This window comes from Somniosus microcephalus, chromosome 1 (genome assembly GCF_052327205.1).
Source record: "Somniosus microcephalus isolate GS21.2 chromosome 1, FLI_Smic_1.0, whole genome shotgun sequence".
Taxonomy (NCBI): domain Eukaryota; kingdom Metazoa; phylum Chordata; class Chondrichthyes; order Squaliformes; family Somniosidae; genus Somniosus; species Somniosus microcephalus.
In genome coordinates this window covers 409,223,323-409,244,202 of record NC_140987.1, presented here as the reverse complement: position 1 = coordinate 409,244,202, position 20,880 = coordinate 409,223,323, and the positions used below count along the sequence as shown (strand labels likewise).

Sequence of the window (20,880 nt, the reverse complement as noted above, 5' to 3'; positions counted from 1 at the left end):
TCCCTCTCTTCCTTCTTAAACAGAGGCATTACACTAGCTAGCCTCCCTGGTACAATTTGTATGTCTAAAGAAAATTTAAAAATCTTTGCCACCCGTTGCCATCACTCTGACTTCTTGCAGCAGCCGAGGGTGTCTGCCATCATGGCCCAGTGACTTTTCCACCTTGACTTTGCTCCTTTTTCCAAACTAATTCCTTTTCTACGGTTACTTCTATCAATTGTTCCATATCCTCTTCTAGCAATCTCACTTTCACTACCATCTGTAAACCTGATGCAAAAAAATCTAATATCTCCATCATACCTTCATCCACCACAACTCTACTCTCCCCATCAGCCGTTATTTCTACTTTAATTATAATTCAAGCCCCTAATATTTCCTTTTGTACACGAGTCTTTCTTGCAGTCCCTTTTAGCATTCTAATCTCCCTTTTCACCTCCCCACTATTTTCCATATTTATGATCAACACATTTTATTCATGTCTGAGCTTTCAAGTGTTTAGTTTTAATCTATTTATTCATTCTTTCGATGTACTCCTTTCACCTTAAAGTAAGCGCTATTTTGTACATGCTCCATTTCATTTGAACATTCCCTACTGATCAGGACCCTGTTTGCCACCATTTCTGCCCAGTTAATTTAGGCCAGATCCCATCTTAGCTCACTGAACTTTGCCTTTTTCCAGGCCAGCACAGTTATCCTTTCCTATTTTCATTGAACCTATGCTGTGGTCACTATTTCACAATTGTCCTCCTAATGTTGTCTGTTCCATTTAATTTCCTAGAATTATAGAACAATACTTCCCTCTTCATTAGACTTAAAACATACGGATCTAGGAAGCGGTCTCCAGTGCATTCCCCACTTTGAACATATACATTACCTTTATCCCAGGGTATATTGGGAGTCAAAATCACAGATGAGCAGGATATGGCAGATATACTGAATCGATTCTTCACATCAGTTGTCACACACAAGGACTGCAGACAAACTCCTGTAATAGTAAATGTGCTAAGTGATCCATAACACAGAAGTTTGTTAATAAGTATGCAGAAATAGGAAGGATTAAACAATCCACTAGGCTGGGACATTTCCTACAATTGTCAAGGAATGAAGAGAAAATCAGTGATTTTTTGCAGAAGTAGTAACAAGTGTGGACGTTAGCAAATCTGGCTCCAATATGCCAAAAAAAAGTTACGCATGAACCAACTAATTGAAGTCTGTCCAATTCAACATGAAAAGTGGAGACAAAGGCTTGAAGGCATCCCGCAGGATGCTATGAATGGACACAAACATCACAGGGATCCTAGACAGCATGATTTTAGAAATAATAAAGGTCATGGCTGACAAAGCTACTGGAAATCTGAGATAACAAAGGTGGTCAGTAATTTACTTGGATTTTCAAAAAACAAACAGTCAATAAAGTTCCTCATGAGAGATTAGTAGAGAAGGTCAAGGCTCATAGCATAGTTGACAAATTGTTTAGGTTGACTGAAAATTGGGTCAGCAACAGAAGACCGGGTGATAACAGAAGAGAGTCTGCCTGGGGAAAAAATACAACCAGTGTCCTTGTTTCAGACCACTACTGGCCACATTGCGTGTGAATCTGGAACAAGATATCTGTAATATGACTACATTTACTGATAGCACAAACTTGTGTGAGCAGTTAATGTTTAAAAAGGAGATGCATTATCTTCAGAAAGACTTGGATCAATTGCGTAAATGGACTAAGATATGGCAGATGGATTTTAATAAGACTAGATGCAAGAGTATGCATATAAAAAGGTACAATAAACATGTATATAACATGATGAAAGGGTATCCACTAATGTAGCAAATAAGAAAAGCTATTAGGGGGTAATCAATCAGACCCTGAAAGCATCTGGTCAGTATGATGTAGCCATAAATAAGATAAATTAGGTATCAAGGTGCACTGGGCAAGTCAGACAAGTTACACAGTCATGAAGCCAACTTAGGATAACTGCAAGCAGTTTTAGTCACCCTACTTCAAAAAGGATACAGATGCATTAGAAACATAGAGAACAGTAAACTGGGAAATTTCCAAGCCCTATATAGAGCAAGTTATGAATAAAAAAAACAAGTGACTTGAGGGAAAACATGATATAATAGGTCTTCAAAAAAATGAAAAATATAGCTAAGATTGGAGTAACTAACCTTTTTAAACTTGTAGATTATGGGAATAATCCACAAGTTCAAAAGCCTCCAGCAAAGTTGGAGACATAAAAAAACTTTGCAACAGGCATGTGGACAGATAATCCCAGAAATTCTGATCACAAGTTAATTAACACCTATAAAAGGGAGTTGGATCAATATCTGTAGCCAAGGGAAACTTAAGACTACAAAAAGTAATGAACTACTTCGTTTTCCCGTCTCCTCCCCATCAAAAAGCGGTTGGGGGCAAGAAATGAATTCAGTAAAAATCAACATATGATGGCAGGAAAGCAGGATTAGAAACTCCAAGTTAAAATACACGGACTCTGGATGGAAGGAACTTGATGGGACACAAATTGCCTTTTATTACTCCAGACTGTCCTCAAAATAGCAGTCCAACCAGTTATTTTGTACTGATTTTCCGGGTCATTTTCCAGTTGGCAAACGGTAACTAGTGGGTGCCACAGGGATCAGTGCTGGGGCCTCAACTATTTACAATCTACATTAATGACTTGGATAAAGGCACCAAGTGTAATGTAGCCAAGTTTGCAGATGATACAAAGATGGGTGGGAAAGCAAGTTGTGCAGAGGAGTCAAAGAATCTGCAAAGGGATAGAGACAGGCTAAGTGAGTGGGCAAACATTTGGCAGATGGAGTACAATGTGGGAAAGTGCGAGGTTATACACTTAGACAGGAAAAATAAAAGCGCAAATTATCTAAATGGAGAGATTACAAAATGCTACAGTTCAGAGGGTCCTGGTGCATGAAACACAAAGTTAACATGCAGGTGCAGCAAATAATCAAAAAGGCAAATGGAATGTTGGCCTTTATTGCAAGGGAGTTGGAGTATAAAAGCAGGAAAGCCCTGCTACAACTGTACAGGGCATTGGTGAGACCACACCTTGAGGACTACGTACAGTTTTGGTCTCCTTATTTAAGGGAAAAATATACTTGCATTGGAGGCAGTTCAGAGATGATTCACTTGGTTGATTCCTGAGATGAGGGGGTTGACTTATGAAGAAAGGTTGGGCCTATACTCATTGGAATTTAGAAGAATGAGAGGTGATCTTATTGAAACATAAGATACTGAGGGGGCTTGACAAGGTAGACGCAGAGAGGATGTTTCCCCTCGTGGGGAAATCTCGAACTCGGGGGCACAGTTTCAGAATAAAAGGGTCGCCCTTTTAGAACTGAGAGAAGGAGGAATTTTTCTTCTCAGAGGGTCGTAAATCTGTGGAATTCTCTGCCCCAGAGAGCCATGGAGGCTGGGTCATTAAATACATTTAAGGTGGAGAGAGACAGATTTTTACAAGATAAGGGAGTGAAGAGTTATGGGGAGCAGGCAGGGAAGTAGCTTTGAGCCCAAGATCAGCCATGATCTTATTGAATGGCGGAGCAGGCTCGAGGGGGCAAATGGCCTATTCCTGCTCCCATTTCTTATGAGCCTAATATTGCACCGCCCACTTTTAACATTTCTGTATTTTTTTTTTAAATCCCATTTTGTCAGTTTACAAAATTTCAATATACATCCCCATCTTTTGCTGCTACTTTGTTACTTTTTCAAACATGGCTTCGATGATCCAACCGCATCAAGCCACATACAGTAGAAAGGCCCCCGATTCAACTGACAGTCCGTTGTAAATTGACACTCAGCAGCTGGGTGCTCTCAAAGAATTGCTGTATGGGTGAAATACCAGAGGGTTTTATGTGACCCAAACAACAACTGCCAGCACCTTCAAACGGGTGGGGGCAGCGAGAGGAAAAAAAGTTGCATTAAAATCCTCCATTTTGATAGTAACTGTCAAAAAACATTTGCTTTAAAGTTCACTTCTTTGGTTGGGGAGTGAGAACTGGCCAACAAATTGAGCAACATAATTTTGTACCTGCTGGCTGTCTCTGGTTATTGTGAATTTAAGGTTGGGTGACGGGGAAAAAGAAATCCTGCCAAGTGTATCTACAAGCTCTCAGATATACTTTGAATAAAACATTTAAGCTATGGATTACTTGCGAGAAAAACTTTAAATCCTCTGTTCCACCCGTTAAAAGTTGCAAGTTAAAGTAGAAACTCAACATTCCTACCAACTCTTGTTACCATCCATCTAAAAATGCTGAATAACTAAAATCAGGGATTACAAACTTTTCAAAAAATTTAATAGATGCTGCTCAGAAATGAGCAACAATAATACAGTAACTTCTGAACAAAAAATACAATTAGGGCAGTAAATGAATACATTACAATACAGGAAAGATTGCCGAGAACTTTATTTGCATTTTGAAGTGTGCATTGGAACGTATACCAGGCAATTTAAAACAAACCAGGGGGTATCAAGTTCAAAAAGGTGGGTTTATATTTGATTTACTTTTCCTGCAAGTCAGGCATGTTTTCCAAGGACAAGGTGAATTTTAGGCCCAATGTCCCATTCTACAAATACAAGTCACTCCTGTTAGATATGGTCAGAGGTTTCAAATATTTCAAACTTTAGAACTACCAAAAACAGAATACACCATATCCTGAAAAGCGAACACATCGTGGTATGGTCAATGAACCTCAATTCTGCCTATTTCATGTCAAAAACTTGAGCCCATTCCACATTCCAACATAAACTCAAATGCAAACCCACCTATATCCTACATTTCTCCTCCCCACTATATTTAAAATACCAAACACATCAGCATAAAGCCTTCAGCAATAGAAAATAAAAACACATAAGCCATTTGAGATTCCAATTTTACTGTCTGAAATCACTTAAAAAAACAAAAATCACAAAATTGTTCCAGAAGACTGTTTCATTGGAGAAGGTTGCTAGAGTAGCTAAACAAATATCAAAATAGTAACATCTCAATGAGAGTTATTGTCCAAATTCTCTGCAACTTGTGCATTACATTATGTACATTGTGGATTACTGAAACATATCATGCACATTTACCAAATACATCCAACAGGAAGTTAAAAGAATATTCGAAACAGTAAAATACCAAAGACCTTATGTACTAAAGCTCATTACAACTGATACAATCTGCAAAAATACTCGAGGCAATTTTAAGTGGAATGGCTAAAGGCTACTGTATTTTTCAGGTCTGTAATTAGTATCTACGGCGTTTGTTTGCACCAAATTCTCCAACTTGATTTCCACGGGGAAACCCAGCAGGGCTGCCAACCATCGGACCGCCCATGTTATTTGCTTGACCATCGATATTTCCAGGAACAAATCGATCATTAGGCTATTAATTTAGTTAAAATACGTAGGATTGGACATTAGTGTTCATTTCAAGTCCAACGTAGATTTAACATTAGGCAGGTTGAGAATTCCCCATTGGAACGATGAAAGTCAGCAGAGTCCAGTAGTACCGATAAAAAAAGGGAAAGGGGTAATCACATTAGACTTACAAGGTAACAGCAAACTTAGGGAAACAATTCAACACCTTCCTCTTGCCGTCTGTACACAGTATTTACTAAAACTCTGACAAAAGTAATCTCAAATGTGTGTAAAATTAACAAAATTAGCAAAAAGGAAAAATTGATGAAAAATAAAAGCCACCTACTCTTCCAAACTCAAGTCAGTCAACAATTGTGGGCCTACACACACATCCCCTTCGGTCAGAGCTTACCATTTTTATAGAACGGTATGAGCTCCAAAAATATTGTGTGACCTCATTTCACTGTGGCATCAGAATAGCGTGCATGTAAGCCTTAACGACCTTAAATAATGGCTGAGGTAACTATATACCAACAGGTTCCAGGTTCTACTTCTGGTTTGTGCAATTAGCAGATCTCTCAATTGCTATGCATGACCCCTTTTAGAAGTGCGCTGAAAGAACTGGGCTTGGCTGCAATGCCTCAGTTCTCAAAAAGCCTGCCAATAGTCGGTCAGAGTAGGCTCATACATGAAATCATACCACAGTAGGAGTCAACATCTTAGTGAAGAGGGGTGAAAATTGTCAAAAAAATCAAAACTGGTCCTCATCAAAGCTAATTGTGCAAGCAATCTATCAGTGTAGCATGATAAATACACACAGATTATGAACTACAGCAGTACAAGTATGTTCCAAGATGTTTAAGCTGCTGCAACGGGAAAGTTCTTACCAAAGCACAGTGCAAGCAGATTACTTTCTATTGCCCAGACAGAAATGGGCAATACAATTTTATAATGTTACTTCATCCTTCCCTCCTCAAAAAATCAACTTGGGTTTCATCATCAGTTGTACCAATATACAAATGGATACAAGTTGCCCCCAGCTGGCATTTCCACTTCAAATATAATTAATCACAACATAGTTCTCCTTTCTGCTCATGCATGCATGGACGTGATTTAACCACTAATTCACCTCCCACCACCAATTAGAATAGTGTAAGGTTTCAGTTTTTAGAATAGCATCAGCTTAAGCCATTACTGAGTCAAACATGAAATTTATTTTTGACAATTTTCCCACAGTGGTGTAAAAGGCACACCCCAGAGCAATACCAAGAAGTACAGACCTGAAAGTCCCCGATTGAGTTAGCAGATCTTGCCCAGAGCAGAAGTTCCAGCTCTACTGCCTCTAGGCTAGGGCAGGGGGAGAATTAGCGCACTTACAATCATGTAGCCACCCCTGCAGCAAAATCATGCATCCACATACATTGGGCAATGTCCTACACTACTGAATATCTTTCTAACGTTCATTATCCAGAACACAAAGTAACGACTATTTGAGCAAGGAATTGGGAGGGCCGATAGCAGAAGCATATACCAGCAAGTGCCAGCATAGAAACTGAGCACTAGTGGCCTCAGTACCTCTGGGGAGGGGAAGTTAGCGACTTAATACCGGAGCTCAGAAAAAAAGGGATGGCGCTTGAAATTACAACCATGTACCAAGATCAAAGCTGTAGGACTTGACTATTCAAGATGATGTTGTCCAAAAATAACTTTCCAAAAATTTAACACCAATACACATAAATCTAATAGATTAGGTTTGTTCTCATAGTTTGGCCTCCAGTACATTGTGTCTCAAATCAACAAAATAAACTCATGAGTACAAGTCCCACTTTCAAAATTTCCATCAATCTATTGCAAACTGTTTTGAGACCAAAGTTTATGAAGTGATGATTATCAATTTAAGAAAAACAAGTAGCATCCTTCAATTTGAATACTAACTACAATGTGCATATTCTGTGAACACCAGTGTGCTCTCGTGTAAATGGAAAGAATGTATTAAGAATTTTATGCAGATAACCTCACTCATTACCTTCAGGGCTAATTGTGCAATATAACTTGCATCAAAACTGCAGCTAGTCAACGACAAACCTACCAAAGCTGCTTCTTACTTCAGTATTGAATCTGTTACAGTATTCAAGAAGTACTCAAAGAAAAGTTAACTCTGGCTCTGCAAATGTGAATGAATGCATTGTATTCACATCTAATTAGTAATTTTGAGCAGGGTAAAGGAAGGAGGGTGGCAGGAAGTAGAAAAACACTTCATACCAGAATGTGCATATAATTACAATTGGATTTAGGGACCTGGGTAAAGGAGAAGGCAAAAAAAAATCCCAACCGTGATCTATTCATCAACCCCTGCCAGAAGTGCCTGTGGATGGTGGGCAAAATCTGGGTCAAACTCTGCTGTGATACCTCTCCCTCACACGTGCATAATTTAATATCACCTAGGTCCACACATGAATTGTCACTCATGCAAGGAACCAGCAGGTAATTGGCATCCAAGGAACCATATTCTCAATACCTCAGGAGAGGCAGGGAGAGAAGAACACTACAAAGATTATAGCGAAAGAAAAACAGTTCAAATCATTCACCCAACAGTTTAAAAGCAAATGCTGTAATTCCAGGCATACACTGATCAATTCAAGATATTTCATCAGTAATATTAGGCAACAAAAAATTAATTACTGCAAGAGATGGCATTTAAGTTAGTGGATTTGAGCAATTAGTGCAGCAGTAATTGAATCATGTTAATATGTATCTGGGATCTTTACTTTCATGCCCTCAACACATTTTTGCTGGCCAAAATGCTGAAAGAATAAGATTGCCTTACATTAAACACAGACACAGGATGATTAAACAATCCACAGACCTTTGAACACTAACTCATTTCATGTCTTTTCAGTTTACCGCCCCATCACATTTTGAAAGAAATGTTTTCACTTATTATGGGAGTACCTTCACCACACAGACTGCTGCGGTTCAAGAAGGCAGCTCACCACCACCTTCTCAAGTGCAATTAGGGATGGGCAATAAATGCTGGCCTTGCTAGTGCTGCTCACATCCCAGGAACAATTTTTTTTTTTTTTTTTTTTTTAAATAAAAAGTTTTAGCAATTCATTTTCACAGTAGTCATTTAGAGAAATCTCAAAATTCTCCTAGCTAGCCTGTAGGAATGTGCAAACATTCAGAATGCAAAAATCTTAGTGCTCATTTAGACAATTATTTCAAGGTCTGTGCAAACTAGAAAAGATTAGATATTTGAACTCTAAAGTAACTACTGGCATTCTTTAGAAGTAGTTCTGCATGCACAAGGTGCAGAATGTCGTTATATTTTAAAATAAGCCTTCGTCCGTGGATCTGCAATGTCCAAACATGGTAACCAATGCACCCAGCCTGCCTATGGCCAGAAAGCAAATAGCAGTCAGCAGGACTCTCCATAGGTCTGTAGAAAAGCATCTTGTTGTATTGGTCAATACTTCTGACGGCACAAGCCCCTACATTACTATCTGCATATTTGTGACAGCACTTGTTCTCAGGGATTTGTTACTTTAATAATACCTTCATAATGAATCCAAACTCCATTGCCCTCCTGGGCCACCACACACCAGACATAGGGTGCATAAAGGAATGACCAGTGAGGCCCTTCAGCAACCATATTAAACCAACTGCTGGGAAGTTCACAGCTGCTTCTGAAGGGCCCTACCAGCAATTTACCTGTACTTCTCCACAGTGATGCAAATAATAAGCGCGGTTTTGAAAAGAAAGTCACCACTGTGGTGCTGCAGGTCCTCAGCTATTTAAAAAAAGATATACAGGCAAGTATTCATCTATAAATAAAACTGCTAAAAATAGTTTAATGAAATGCAGAAATTTGTCCAGAGTTCTGGTTGGCCCAATACGTGCTGTGGATTTCAAATGTATAATAACTGTAGTAACCAGTGAGAAAGCAAAGTGCACTCATTCTTGGGGAAGTATATTTAAAACAATTTTTTGTCATGTAGCTCAATATTGCTGGAAAACATAGCCTTACATCCAAGTCTGCAACCATTAAAATGTACTAACTGTGTGCTCTATAATACCAAGAATCACACTTTCAACAGATGAAAATGGTAATATTGGATAGATAAAATAAATAAAATCAGACTGGACTGTTTCAATAATCCACCTAATAACTGCACCTTACTACAACCAATGTATTTCAGGCTACCTATGGTCATGTCACTTAGAACCTCAATACCAAGATACACTGTAACCAATGTCAGCAAAAACAAAACAAAAAGGCAATAGTCAATGCAGTTACCAAATCAGTCTCCGTGATTGCAACAGCAACCTGTATGCGAGACCCGTTACCAAAATGTCAGTGGAGCAGCTGATACTATTAAAAGAAAGCTTTCATCTATCCTTCCCCCTCCCCCCCACCTATCCACAAAGAGGCACTTGAAGATTACTATCAAAAAGATACACAGCCTACAAAATAATTGCACATGAATGTTTTCATACCTGCAGTAATCACCAATCTAATCTTCCTTATATAACTTCCACTCCACCCACCCCAGCATGTATACCAAAACTCCTATAAATCCATCAAACGCCTAAACCACAAGCAAGGGATTACTAAATTAGTCTGAACTGAAAGCATGTTGGCAACCAACCTTAAAACCGAAACTGCCCCAAAAATATAACCTATGATTTACAGTGGCTAATCTATTTTGAAAGACACCAACTATTTTACAGTAACATTCTTCCATAAATTTAAGTTAAATTTTTGCAAACATCAATATACTCATGGATGGTAAACTAAGTGTTCTTGGTTCATAAATGCTTCTATTCAAAAAGATCATACAATGATTTCCAGAATGGGAATGCACAGAATTTCTTACGAGAAAAGCTACTGTGCAAGGTGCACCTATACTACCTAGAGATTTGTTAATTGATTTGTAAATATAGTCTGTAGGTCCACAAGTTACCAAAATGACTAATAAAAGAACTCAAGAAACAGAAATTCACAAAACCTATTTCCAACTGAGAATGAGCTACTAATAAACTACACAAGTTATTGTACCATTACAATATACAAATGGGCTCACAAAGACAGTTGATGAGTTTCTGGAGAGAGAATGGAGTGTGTGATTTGGTAAGGTGTCAGGTAATGGGATTTTCTTAAAAAATTGACTGTTGGGCCAAGAGCTTTCCAGGCTTCTAAATGTTTTTATTTTCACTTGTTGACACACAGCTGTGCATCAACACAAACGTTATATATTACAACAGCACCATCAAAAGTTATAAAGGTAACCATGTTCCATCAGTGCCCTTCATTTCAGTACAGAATATGTGCCTTATTCACTATATACGTTAGTAATAGCTTGGCACATCCTCTGTTTAAGAACATAAGTGGTACTTGCTTTTGGAATGTATGACCTTCAAGAATTGGTACCTGCTTGCCAATTATATTTTTAGTATACTAGTCAGTCTCCTGTGGCACTGCACACCGAGTCAAGACCAAGTGCAGTCTTCAGGTGAAGGGATAATTGGAGTCGGGCGCACAAATGTAATTCAGTCCCGATTTTGAAGTCATGTATTCTGTCCTTATCTTTTTCCATTATAAATTCCTAATTCCACATTTATAATGGAAACTGCCTATATAAACTTAGCACAATATAATTACATCTTCCTTCTAGTGGTGGAGCTCCAACATCGTCACTGGTGGAGAGTGTGTAATTTGACAAGTTTTAAAAAGACAGCTTTACAAATCTGGACACTGAAATATAATGGAAAGAGTTGACAAAGTGCACACAGATATAATATTTTTACTGTATTAATAAATCCAGTAAGTGACAATTACAGACTTCAGGCAAGAGTATGTACAATAACTGGAACACACTGCATCAAAGATTACACAAGAAATAACTCACTCTCAACATAACTGTGGCACCTTAAACAGGTAAGCCTACACAAAACTCAATTTAAGAATAGTTCCCCAGAAGTTTTTTTTTGGAGATGTTGATTTTCACTCATTTAAACTTAAGCCTCTTCCTCAGCATTTCCAGATGTCTGCATTCATACCTTGCCCTTTAGGTTTCTTGTACTTTTCTATCCATTCTTGCATCTCATTTTGACCACTGTATATAAACCCAGTTCATTTTTTAAAATTTTTTTTTAAACTGAACTTCCTGTGTTAACAGTTATGCAGAAGTTGGTCCAGTAGGGAACGCATCATAATTCATCCTGATCTACTCCAGAAAGCATATAGAGGTAAAGGGGTAAATTGAGAAATCAATTAGGAGCCTGGTAATCTGATCAGAAATGCTAATGAAGACTAAAATAAAACTAAAAAATTTCAGTGCTTAAGCTGCTGCCAAGAAAATGCATTCAAATCACTGTCCTTAAACAATATCTGTAGCTTCCTAAATGACAACTTACTATTTTGAAATTAACTGGCAAGTCAGAAATTTGCTTATTCAACAACAGCTTCTATCCTGAAACAGGAAGGTTTCACTAAATGCACTGAAGAAAATCATTGCTGTACATACAGGGTAACCATTACTATCATAATCCAGTCACTGGATAATCATTAGTGGAAAACATGGGAGCAGAGCCACAGATTTGTGACAGTTTCCTGTCATAACTTGCTTTTGTAAAGACTTAGGTTCTTGTAACCTCGATTGCATCTGAACTCTTACAGTTCAACTTCTCCTGTATCATTGCATTTGTCACTTCCAGAAATTGGATTCCCAAAGAATCACTCAGTTACTATGCAATATACATCTAAATAAGGGTAGTATTGAAAATCCAAGTTATTACTTTATATGACATCCAGTGCACTAAATAATAGTTTAATTTGACATATTTCCAACAACTTGATTATAAGGAAGACAGACAGATGTTCTGCCACTACATGCTTTAAAGACAGAATTACTGAAATACTTTGCATTTTCATCCCAAGGACTTGGCTGACAAGCTGGAAAGGGGGAAAAATGTCCTGAAAACTAAATCCTAAAATGGGAAAACGAACCAATAAACTAACATGAAATGCTGGACAAATAAAACCTCACTACATTGATTAACATGCTTTTTATATTTCCTTTAGAGAGGGTACCATGTGTATTCATTCACAGAACTAGAACTTCAGTAAAACCAAACCATCAAATTTAAAAAAAAGTGTACACAGATCCAACACACTGACATATTTACAGTCTCACACAGCCCACACTAGCATGCCAAAGATCAGGAAAAAAATGCCTACAACTCAAATTCATTAATCCTTTAACTGATATTTACGATCCTAGACTACTCTTATGCATTTGATGTATTGTTAATACATTACCATTCCCATGTTGTTTTCTGGCATTTGGTTTCCCAGGGTTCCAGGTGGCCCTTGCGGAGGTGGCGCACTAGCATTCACAGTAGGTCTGTTCATTCCCATAAGTGGCTGTGGAACTTGGTTTGCAGAGGCTGATAAGTACAGTATTTTGGTAAAATATCGGCTGAAAGTTATTGGCACATTTGCCATTCATCTAGCCAAGTATTTGCCCCAAAAATAAATAGATTACTGCACCAGCAACTCGGTGTCCATCAATAAATCATAAAGTCGGGTTCCCAGCCTTACTGGAAAAGTTTGCATTTTCAAGGAAATATACAAGGCTAAGATGATCTTGGGTGCAGCAATTGATATTTTTCACACTGATTTTTTTCCGCATGGAATACAATCATACACCTGTACTTTGGGTACCTTTCACAAAGTAAATGGTGCAAATTATGTCAAAAAGCAGTAATCTCAATGAAACATGTAAAATTTGAAATGCCATACCTGCTTTAAGATTTGTAAAATCAGCTGCAGTTAGTCCCACTGAAAATTAATGGAACCAGGAAATAAAGTTAAAAAATATTCTAAGGAATGCCATGCCGAACGAACTTTCAACAAGTACTTCAATGTATCTGAAGGACCCACACAAAATAAATTGGAATATGAATCAGTAAGACTTCTTTAAAATTCAAACTGGGAAAGATAAACAGAGAAGATACACATCCCTACTCATGTTTACCGTTTTACATTTCTAAACTAACAAGTCATTACAGGCAGTGGGAGCTGTTGAAATTTGCCACAGCATGCCATTCTAGAAAGATGTTATTGCAGTGGCACTTCGGTTAACTTTTCAGAACCTGTGATTTTCTGTTGAAGACCAAGTTGCCAAAATTCAAAACATTTTTAAACTAATTTATTCCATTTTAAAATTGTCAAATTAGTTAATGACAATGAAATTGACATTAAAATTGACAGGAGTTAGTGTGTATTATGTTTAAGTTTGTTATTAATTTCAACTTTTGCTTCATTTCTAATTCTGCACCGGAGAGAAGCCTGGGAATACTTTATGTTCAAAATTTTACTATTAAAGTCAAAATTCTTCCTTTTACTCAAATTGGAATATGAGTTTATGATCAAACTACATAAGGACTGAATAAATCACTCCAGTATCACAGCTATTAGCACACAAAAGCATTCAGGGGAGTTTTAGCAGACATAACTTAGTTCAGTATTGAAGAAAAAAAAATTACCATGCAGTCCTGGTGCCAACAATAGCGGTCATTCCAACCCACCAAATATGCTCAACAGCAGAGAGGATGCTCACAACTAAAATTAAGATTCTCAAGCTCTCCAGGCCCCATCATAACTCAACAGGCAAGCTTAAGAATTAAAATCTATGGGGGGCATCTACTCAGTATGCTGCGCTGCACCAATCCACAGGTCAATAAAGTAAGCATAAAATAAAAAAAGATTTGCTTCACAAAAGATTAAAACATATTTAACTCATTCCTTTTGGTCACTAAAGCCGAATTTTGAAAGTTTAAAAGGGCCAATTTCAACCCAAAGAAAAGCCCATGACAACAGCCTTGGCGATTTTTCCTATGGGACTTTAAATCATAAACTTATACAAAAAAAAGAAAATATTCCATTTACAGGTATATAAAATGACTGATCTTCCATGACACTACACATGCGAAGTCAAGACCAAACGCAGTTTGCAGGTGAAGGTTATAGAACAGATGTAATTCTACCCTCATTTTACGTCATACATTCAACCCTAACTTTTTTTTAATAAATACTTCGAGCTTATATATTCATAATTAAATAAAATTTGAGCAGCAGAGATGGTTGGGGCATAGGAATTTCTCTGCCGTAGAGTCTGAAGAGCTGGGATATTCAAAATTTGGAAGTACTGCAGCATCACCACTGGCTGGAAGCCATAATTTCACTGCAACCCATTTACCTGGGCATTTATGCAATTTGATAAAAGTGCAAAAACACAACAGGACATGAGTTATTGTAGACAGTAAGTGCGTGCAAACACAAGTTTCTTTTTAAATATAGTTGATCATTCCACTCTACATTTCTGATAGTTAAGCAAAGAAATTTATAATCATGAAGTTCCAACTTTGCTAGCACATACGAACCTCAAATACATCATTCTATCCAGCCTGATCTGAAGTATATACCACGACTTACACATTAAAAACCATGGTTTCATTATATACAGACGGCTTCTTTTCTATATTGTATTTGCATACATTTTTTGAAAAGTGCCAAGCAGTATGATGAGCCATTTCATATATTTGGCACATATGTATTTTTATTATTACTAAACATTAATTGAAACCGCATGAATGAATTCCATAAAACAATGAATCACCACCAAGAAATGTACTATCTCTTTGAAAGAAAAAAAATCTTTATCATGCCATCCCATTCCAAAATGTTCTTTGTCTCTTACCTGGCATGGCCATTCCACTACGTTGGGCCATTTCTTCCATCCTCATATTTTCTCTCTAAAAAGAAATTGCATATCTGCAATGAAAATCTGTCTTAGGCCAATGTTCTTCCCTCCATTCCTGAAAATGTTTTGCCTGAGTTACCTGTCCATGGCTACCAATTACCCGCCGATACCTCACCCAAGCAGCCATAATTCATACAAGAGCCTTGACCGTGTGCATCAACAAGGTATTCAATTGAAGGATGGGGACCGGAACACAACTCAGCCAATCACTATTTCCATAAATGTGCACTTTCACCAGGAGTTGTTGGATAACAGATTAGGAAACGTGGCTGTTTTTCCCCCCTCTAAGAAATTACACCAATAATGGTGCCACTGCTGTTGGTCTGGTTAACTCAACAGATCATGCACTGGTCTATACAAAGTCTCAAAGGATACTCATTAAGAAAATTGAAGTTCACAGGATGCCAACAACTCTATAAATGACTGGTTACCAGTTAATCCAATTCAGTCTACGTCAGTGCACTCTTCCCCAACAGGTCAAAGCACAACCTAGTGTAGTACTAAGTCTCAGGTTCAATTCCAAGACTACCAGGTTAATTCTCGTCAAGGTACTACAATTGGCTTCAACAACTCCAGGCAAGTAAATCCAGACCAAAGCCCAACAACGCGTGCGTGTGTGTATTACTTGCTTGGCTACTACTTGTGCAACACTGGTGAAAAACATTGAAAGTCAGAACCATAACAAATTCATGCCACAATTCCAAACTTGGGTGAAAGATAAAGACTGCAGAGTTTTACACTGAATGGTGGTAGATGTTTGTTGAGTAAATATGCACACAAAATACATTTACCTGTAGGGAGTTTTCTACTAAAGCTAGTCAATGTGGCAAAAACAGTGCCACCGTAGACACGTCTGTGATTAGTCAGTTATTTCTATAGTCACAGTCAACAGCACCATGATTAGAAAGACAATGTGGCTGATCAAACAACCCTGATCCAACACCACTGTGCTGATCAACATACTGCACAGCTTGCTGCCCCAGTATTTGCTAAACTGATAATTTGTGAAATATTCAATTTTTCCTGCTTTTAAATCAATATTGTGGCATTTATAAATGCTATTTTTTTCCACAAATGCATGAACATCCTAACATGCTTCTTGGCCACCCACTCCACCTTTGCTCAAAGGGCATTAATATTCCAGAACACTTACGTTTTCAAAGTTTCCTCGGAATCCCTCCTGTTGTCTTCTCATCATTTCTTCTTTTTCACGCTGACGCAGCAGCATTTCTTCCTCACGTCTTCTGCGTTCCTCTTCTTGCCTACAGCAACGGGAAAACAATCAAGATAATTATTTTCCAATTAAATATTCAACAGTTCACCTATATGTAAAATGAAATAGAGGTTTCACTGAATAAAACAATCTCATTTGCACTTTTTCCCCTCTCCATACAATATAATTTCTTAATTTTCTCAAAATAATCTGGGGTCTAGAGCGGTTCTATGTTTGGGGATTCGGGTACATAGTACAGAACTTTAAAATTAAAAATTGAGTGAACCATAGAAATGAAAGCCGTCAAACTCAATGCCTGTGCTGACCCTTAAACTGGAATCCAATCCCATTTCACTGTCCTTTCCCCATATCCTTTATGAATGCTTATCCAATTCACTTTCAATTAAGTCATATCCTCTACCTCATTAGACACCTGTAGTAAAGCTCTCCCTGCTCGGGGCAAAAAAAACGCTTAAGTTCTTGTGGCATTAAACCTTAATTTATGCCCCTTTAATAATGATTTTCCAATCTGTGGAAATAATCTTTTAACTATTTTCCCCCGTGCTAGATTCCACCACCACCCCCCAACCTTTCTTCACAACTCTCAATTCTCAGTGAATCTTCAATGTACCTCATCTATGGCTCTAGTATTTATCCAATGAGTTGCCCAGAAAGGCACAGTATTCCTAACTGGCCTAACCAATGTCTTGTGCAAATTCATCACTTCCCTGTTTTATATTCAATCCCCCTTCATATAAAACTCAAGATTGTCATCTTGTGATCTTTTTCCACTAATATTCCCACCTTTTAAGATCGATGTATCTGCTCTCCTCGATATCTATCGCTCCACTCTTAAGTTTTACCATCTGGAATGCATTTCTTTTTATTTATTCTTTTACCCACCCCAAAAATGTCTTACCTCAAACTTCTCTCCATGGAGTACATCTGCCACCATTCTGCTCACTCCACTAACCTGACTGTTTTGATACAAGCTTCCAGTTTGAGCCACCACTTAATTCATTCTCAGTAAACTTCATTATCCTTCAATTTCTGTCTGTGCATCATCTTATCAGTTACTTAGATGAAGGAAGTGAGAGCCATATATCCAAGATTGCTGACGACACGAAGTTAGGTGGCACAATAGTGTAGATGGGAGCAGAAAGTTGCAATGGGACATTGATAGATTGAGTGGGCAAAAACTGTTAACTGGAGTTCAATGTGGAGAATTGCAAGGTCATCCACTTTGGACCAAGATAGATAGATCTGAGTATTTTTTAAATTGTGAGAAGCTAGGAACTGTGGAGAAGCAGAGAGATTATGGGGTCCCTGTACAGAAATCACTAAAAACTTAAGATACAAAAAATAATTTAAAAGGCTAATAGAGTATTTGTATTCCATCCCCCTTAGAGATGAAGGCTAAGGGGTGAAAGTTATGCTACAGTTGTATAAAGTTCTGATTAGACTTAGATGTCAGTCGTGGCTCAGTGGATAGCACTCTTGCCTCGGAGTCAGAAGGTTGTGGGTTCAAGTCCCACTTCATAGACTTGAGCACAGAAATCTAGGCCGACACACCAGGGCAGTACTGAGGGAGTGTTGCACTGTCGGATATACCATCTTTCAGATGAGACGTTAAACCGAGGCCCTGTCTGTTCTCTCAGGTGGACGTAAAAGATCCCATGGCACTACTTCGAAGAACAGCAGGAGTCGTCCCCGGTGTCCTAGGGAATATTTATCCCTCAATCAACATCAATAAAACAGATTGGGCCTGAATTTGCAATCAGAGGCGGGCGGATGCCTCCAATCATCAAACAATCTAGGCATTTACCTGGTGGTCCGTGCTATACGGAGGCTTGCGATCCTGGGCCTCTCCTGGTAGAAATGGCCCACGGTTCACAAGCACCTCTGGGATCACATGGGCCAGCCCAACCAATAAAATGGAATCCCCCATTCATACTTATGGGAGTTCCGTACGTACGGAACTGTCGTAATTATGAATGGGGAGGACTTAAAAAATATACGAACACATGAAATAAATGTTTTAAAATTGCACATATAAAATTAATTAAAACAGCATTTAATTAAATATTTTAAACTAAAATTTAACTTTGAATTTTTTTAATATGTTTTAACAGGGCTAAATATAAACTTACCTTATTGGACAGGGTTTTTTTAATGTAAAGAGTGATAACATTTTATTTTTCTATTTTTAAAACTCTTATGCTGGTAATACCAGGAGTAAGAATTCCCCGGCCTTTCAGCGGGCGGAGGTTGGGCAAACAGCGCAACTCCCCACCCGCAGAGGCCCTTTTCCTGGGGATGCGGGGGATCTATCAAGATTCTCGATAGATCGCAAGTGCCAGGTTTCAGCGCATGCACTTTGCATACTTCGTATGCACCCATAGGGGGTCGCAAATACACCCCATTATCTTGACATTATCGCATTGCTGTTTGTGAGAACTTGCTGTGCGCAAATTGGCTGCCGCATTTCCTACATTACAACAGTGTCTACACTTTGAAAGGCTCTGTATAAATGTAAGTCTCTCTTTTCTTTTAGACCGCATCTGGAGCACCAAGTACAGTTCTGGGCACTACACCTCAGGAAAAATATCTACCTTGAAGTGGGTGCAGCACAGATTCACCTGAATGATACCGGGGCTAAAAGGGTGAAATTATGACGGCCAATTTCATAGACTAGGTTTGTATTTCCTTAAGGGGTGATCTAATTGAGACGTTTAATATGATTCAAGTATTTGATAGGAGAGAGAGAAACTATTTCCTCTGGTGGGGGGATATAACCTTAAAATAAGAGCTAGGCTGTTCAGGGGTGATGTGAGGAAGCACTTCTTCACACAAAGGGTAGTGGAAAGCTGGAACTCTCTTCCCCTGATAAAGCTGTTGAGGCTAGCTCAATTGAAAATTTGAAAAAGGAGTTGATTGATTTTTGTTAGGCAGGGGTATTAAGGGATATGGAACCAAGTCAGGTAAATGGCATTAAGATACAGACCATTCATGTTCTAACTGAATGGCTGAAAAGGCACAAGGGGCTGAATGGCCTAATCCTGTTCCTATAGGTCAGAGGAGGGGGGGGGGGGGGGGGGGGAGAATTCTGGGGCACCTGACAACCATCATCAATTGCCTTCTGAAAATCCACAGCAAGCCCTTCATTTATGACCAATTTCCTCAAAAATGTTTTGATTAGATCAGTCAAGCATAACCTGCACTTTATAAATCTATGTTAAGTGTCCATGATGATCTCAGGCATACTTTAAAGTATTCACCATTTTACATCACCTATTATGTACTCCAGAAGTCTACCGACAAAGATAAATCAGCTCGCTATTTCCTAGCTTCTCTCTTTCCCCTTTTAGGAACAGGGGTGCAACAACTGCTACCCTGCAGTTCTTTGGGGCGTACATTTTGTAACAGAAGTACAGCAAACTGTCATTGTGAACGTCGAGAGATTCACCCCACAAATCTGATTTTCAAATAGAAAGTTGGGACAAAAATTTGATTGCTCAATCAGAAAATCAGGATCCAGTCTACTCTTAATCCAAAGCTGTTTTATTCAAATTGTCCATTAATTCTAATCAAAAACTCCCACTGAACGTATATTAAAGATAAATATCTCGACTTACTAGTTAATTCCAATTACCATTACAAAAGCCAATTCAATCTACTGATCATCAGGTATCTAAAGTTTAGCAGCTCTCACCCACCTGAATGCAGTGCATCATTCAATGGATGTACAAGTTTGAGAAGTACAAGATCCTTACCATCAAGAAGAAATACAAGAACAACTTTGTGGAGGAGCACCCAGGAGAAATTAAGTTGTAACACATTCATTTAACATCCCTCCTACCATCTTCTTTCCCAGCAGATTATTCCATCCAAAGTACCTCAACTTCGCCCAATGTTAAATCAGTATCAGCTAACTCAAGCAGGTTAGAGAAGCTAACCTTCCTTTGCTGTGTGTCTTTTTTAGCAAGACACGGGCAAACAAATTGGATGAAGAATTTGAAATGGATCCCATTTACATCACATTAACTGCTTCAAAACCACCACACAATTAAGTTCAGGTCCACATAAGGAGAGGCTAGCCACAGAAAAATACCAGTTCATGATAAAACTTCCTGAAATTTTATATTACAAGCCTGAAGACATCGTGTAATGTTGATTAAACTGTCCTTTTTTCTACAACCTGCGGACAAGCAGAATTGACAAATGTTCAGATTTTGGGGGGGCGGGTAGAGGATTCTTGACAAACTGGAAATGCCGGTATTCAGCGCATAAGAAATAGGAGCAGGAGGCTCCTCCGCCATTCAATGAGATCATGACTGATCTTCTGCCTCAACTCCATTCACCAGCCCTATCGCCATATCCCTTGATGCCCTTACTAGTCAGAAATCTATCAACTTCTGTTTTGAATATACCCAATGACTGAGCCTCCACAGCCCTCTGGGTAGAGAATTCCAAAGATTCA

At 38.4% G+C, this 20,880-nt stretch overlaps 1 protein-coding gene across 6 annotated transcripts in view; it reads right to left on the bottom strand.

Annotated features, from left to right (window-relative positions):
- LOC147125182 (non-POU domain-containing octamer-binding protein-like) overlaps positions 1–20,880 on the bottom strand; it is a 91,901-nt gene that overhangs the window by 23,931 nt on the left and 47,090 nt on the right. For 3 of the 6 annotated variants that reach the window (XM_085998774.1, XM_085998767.1, XM_085998758.1), the window contains 5 exons: positions 16,341–16,449; positions 15,125–15,179; positions 13,165–13,203; positions 12,682–12,809; positions 4,298–5,385 (listed from right to left, as the gene is read on the bottom strand). In XM_085998774.1, the coding sequence (XP_085854900.1) occupies positions 5,248–5,385; positions 12,682–12,809; positions 13,165–13,203; positions 15,125–15,179; positions 16,341–16,449 (469 nt within the window). In that variant the 3' untranslated portion in view covers positions 4,298–5,247. Of the gene's footprint in view, positions 1–4,297; positions 5,386–11,148; positions 11,588–12,681; positions 12,810–13,164; positions 13,204–15,124; positions 15,180–16,340; positions 16,450–20,880 lie in introns of those variants that run through there. The other 3 variants (XM_085998784.1, XM_085998799.1, XM_085998791.1) reach the window with 3 other exon arrangements.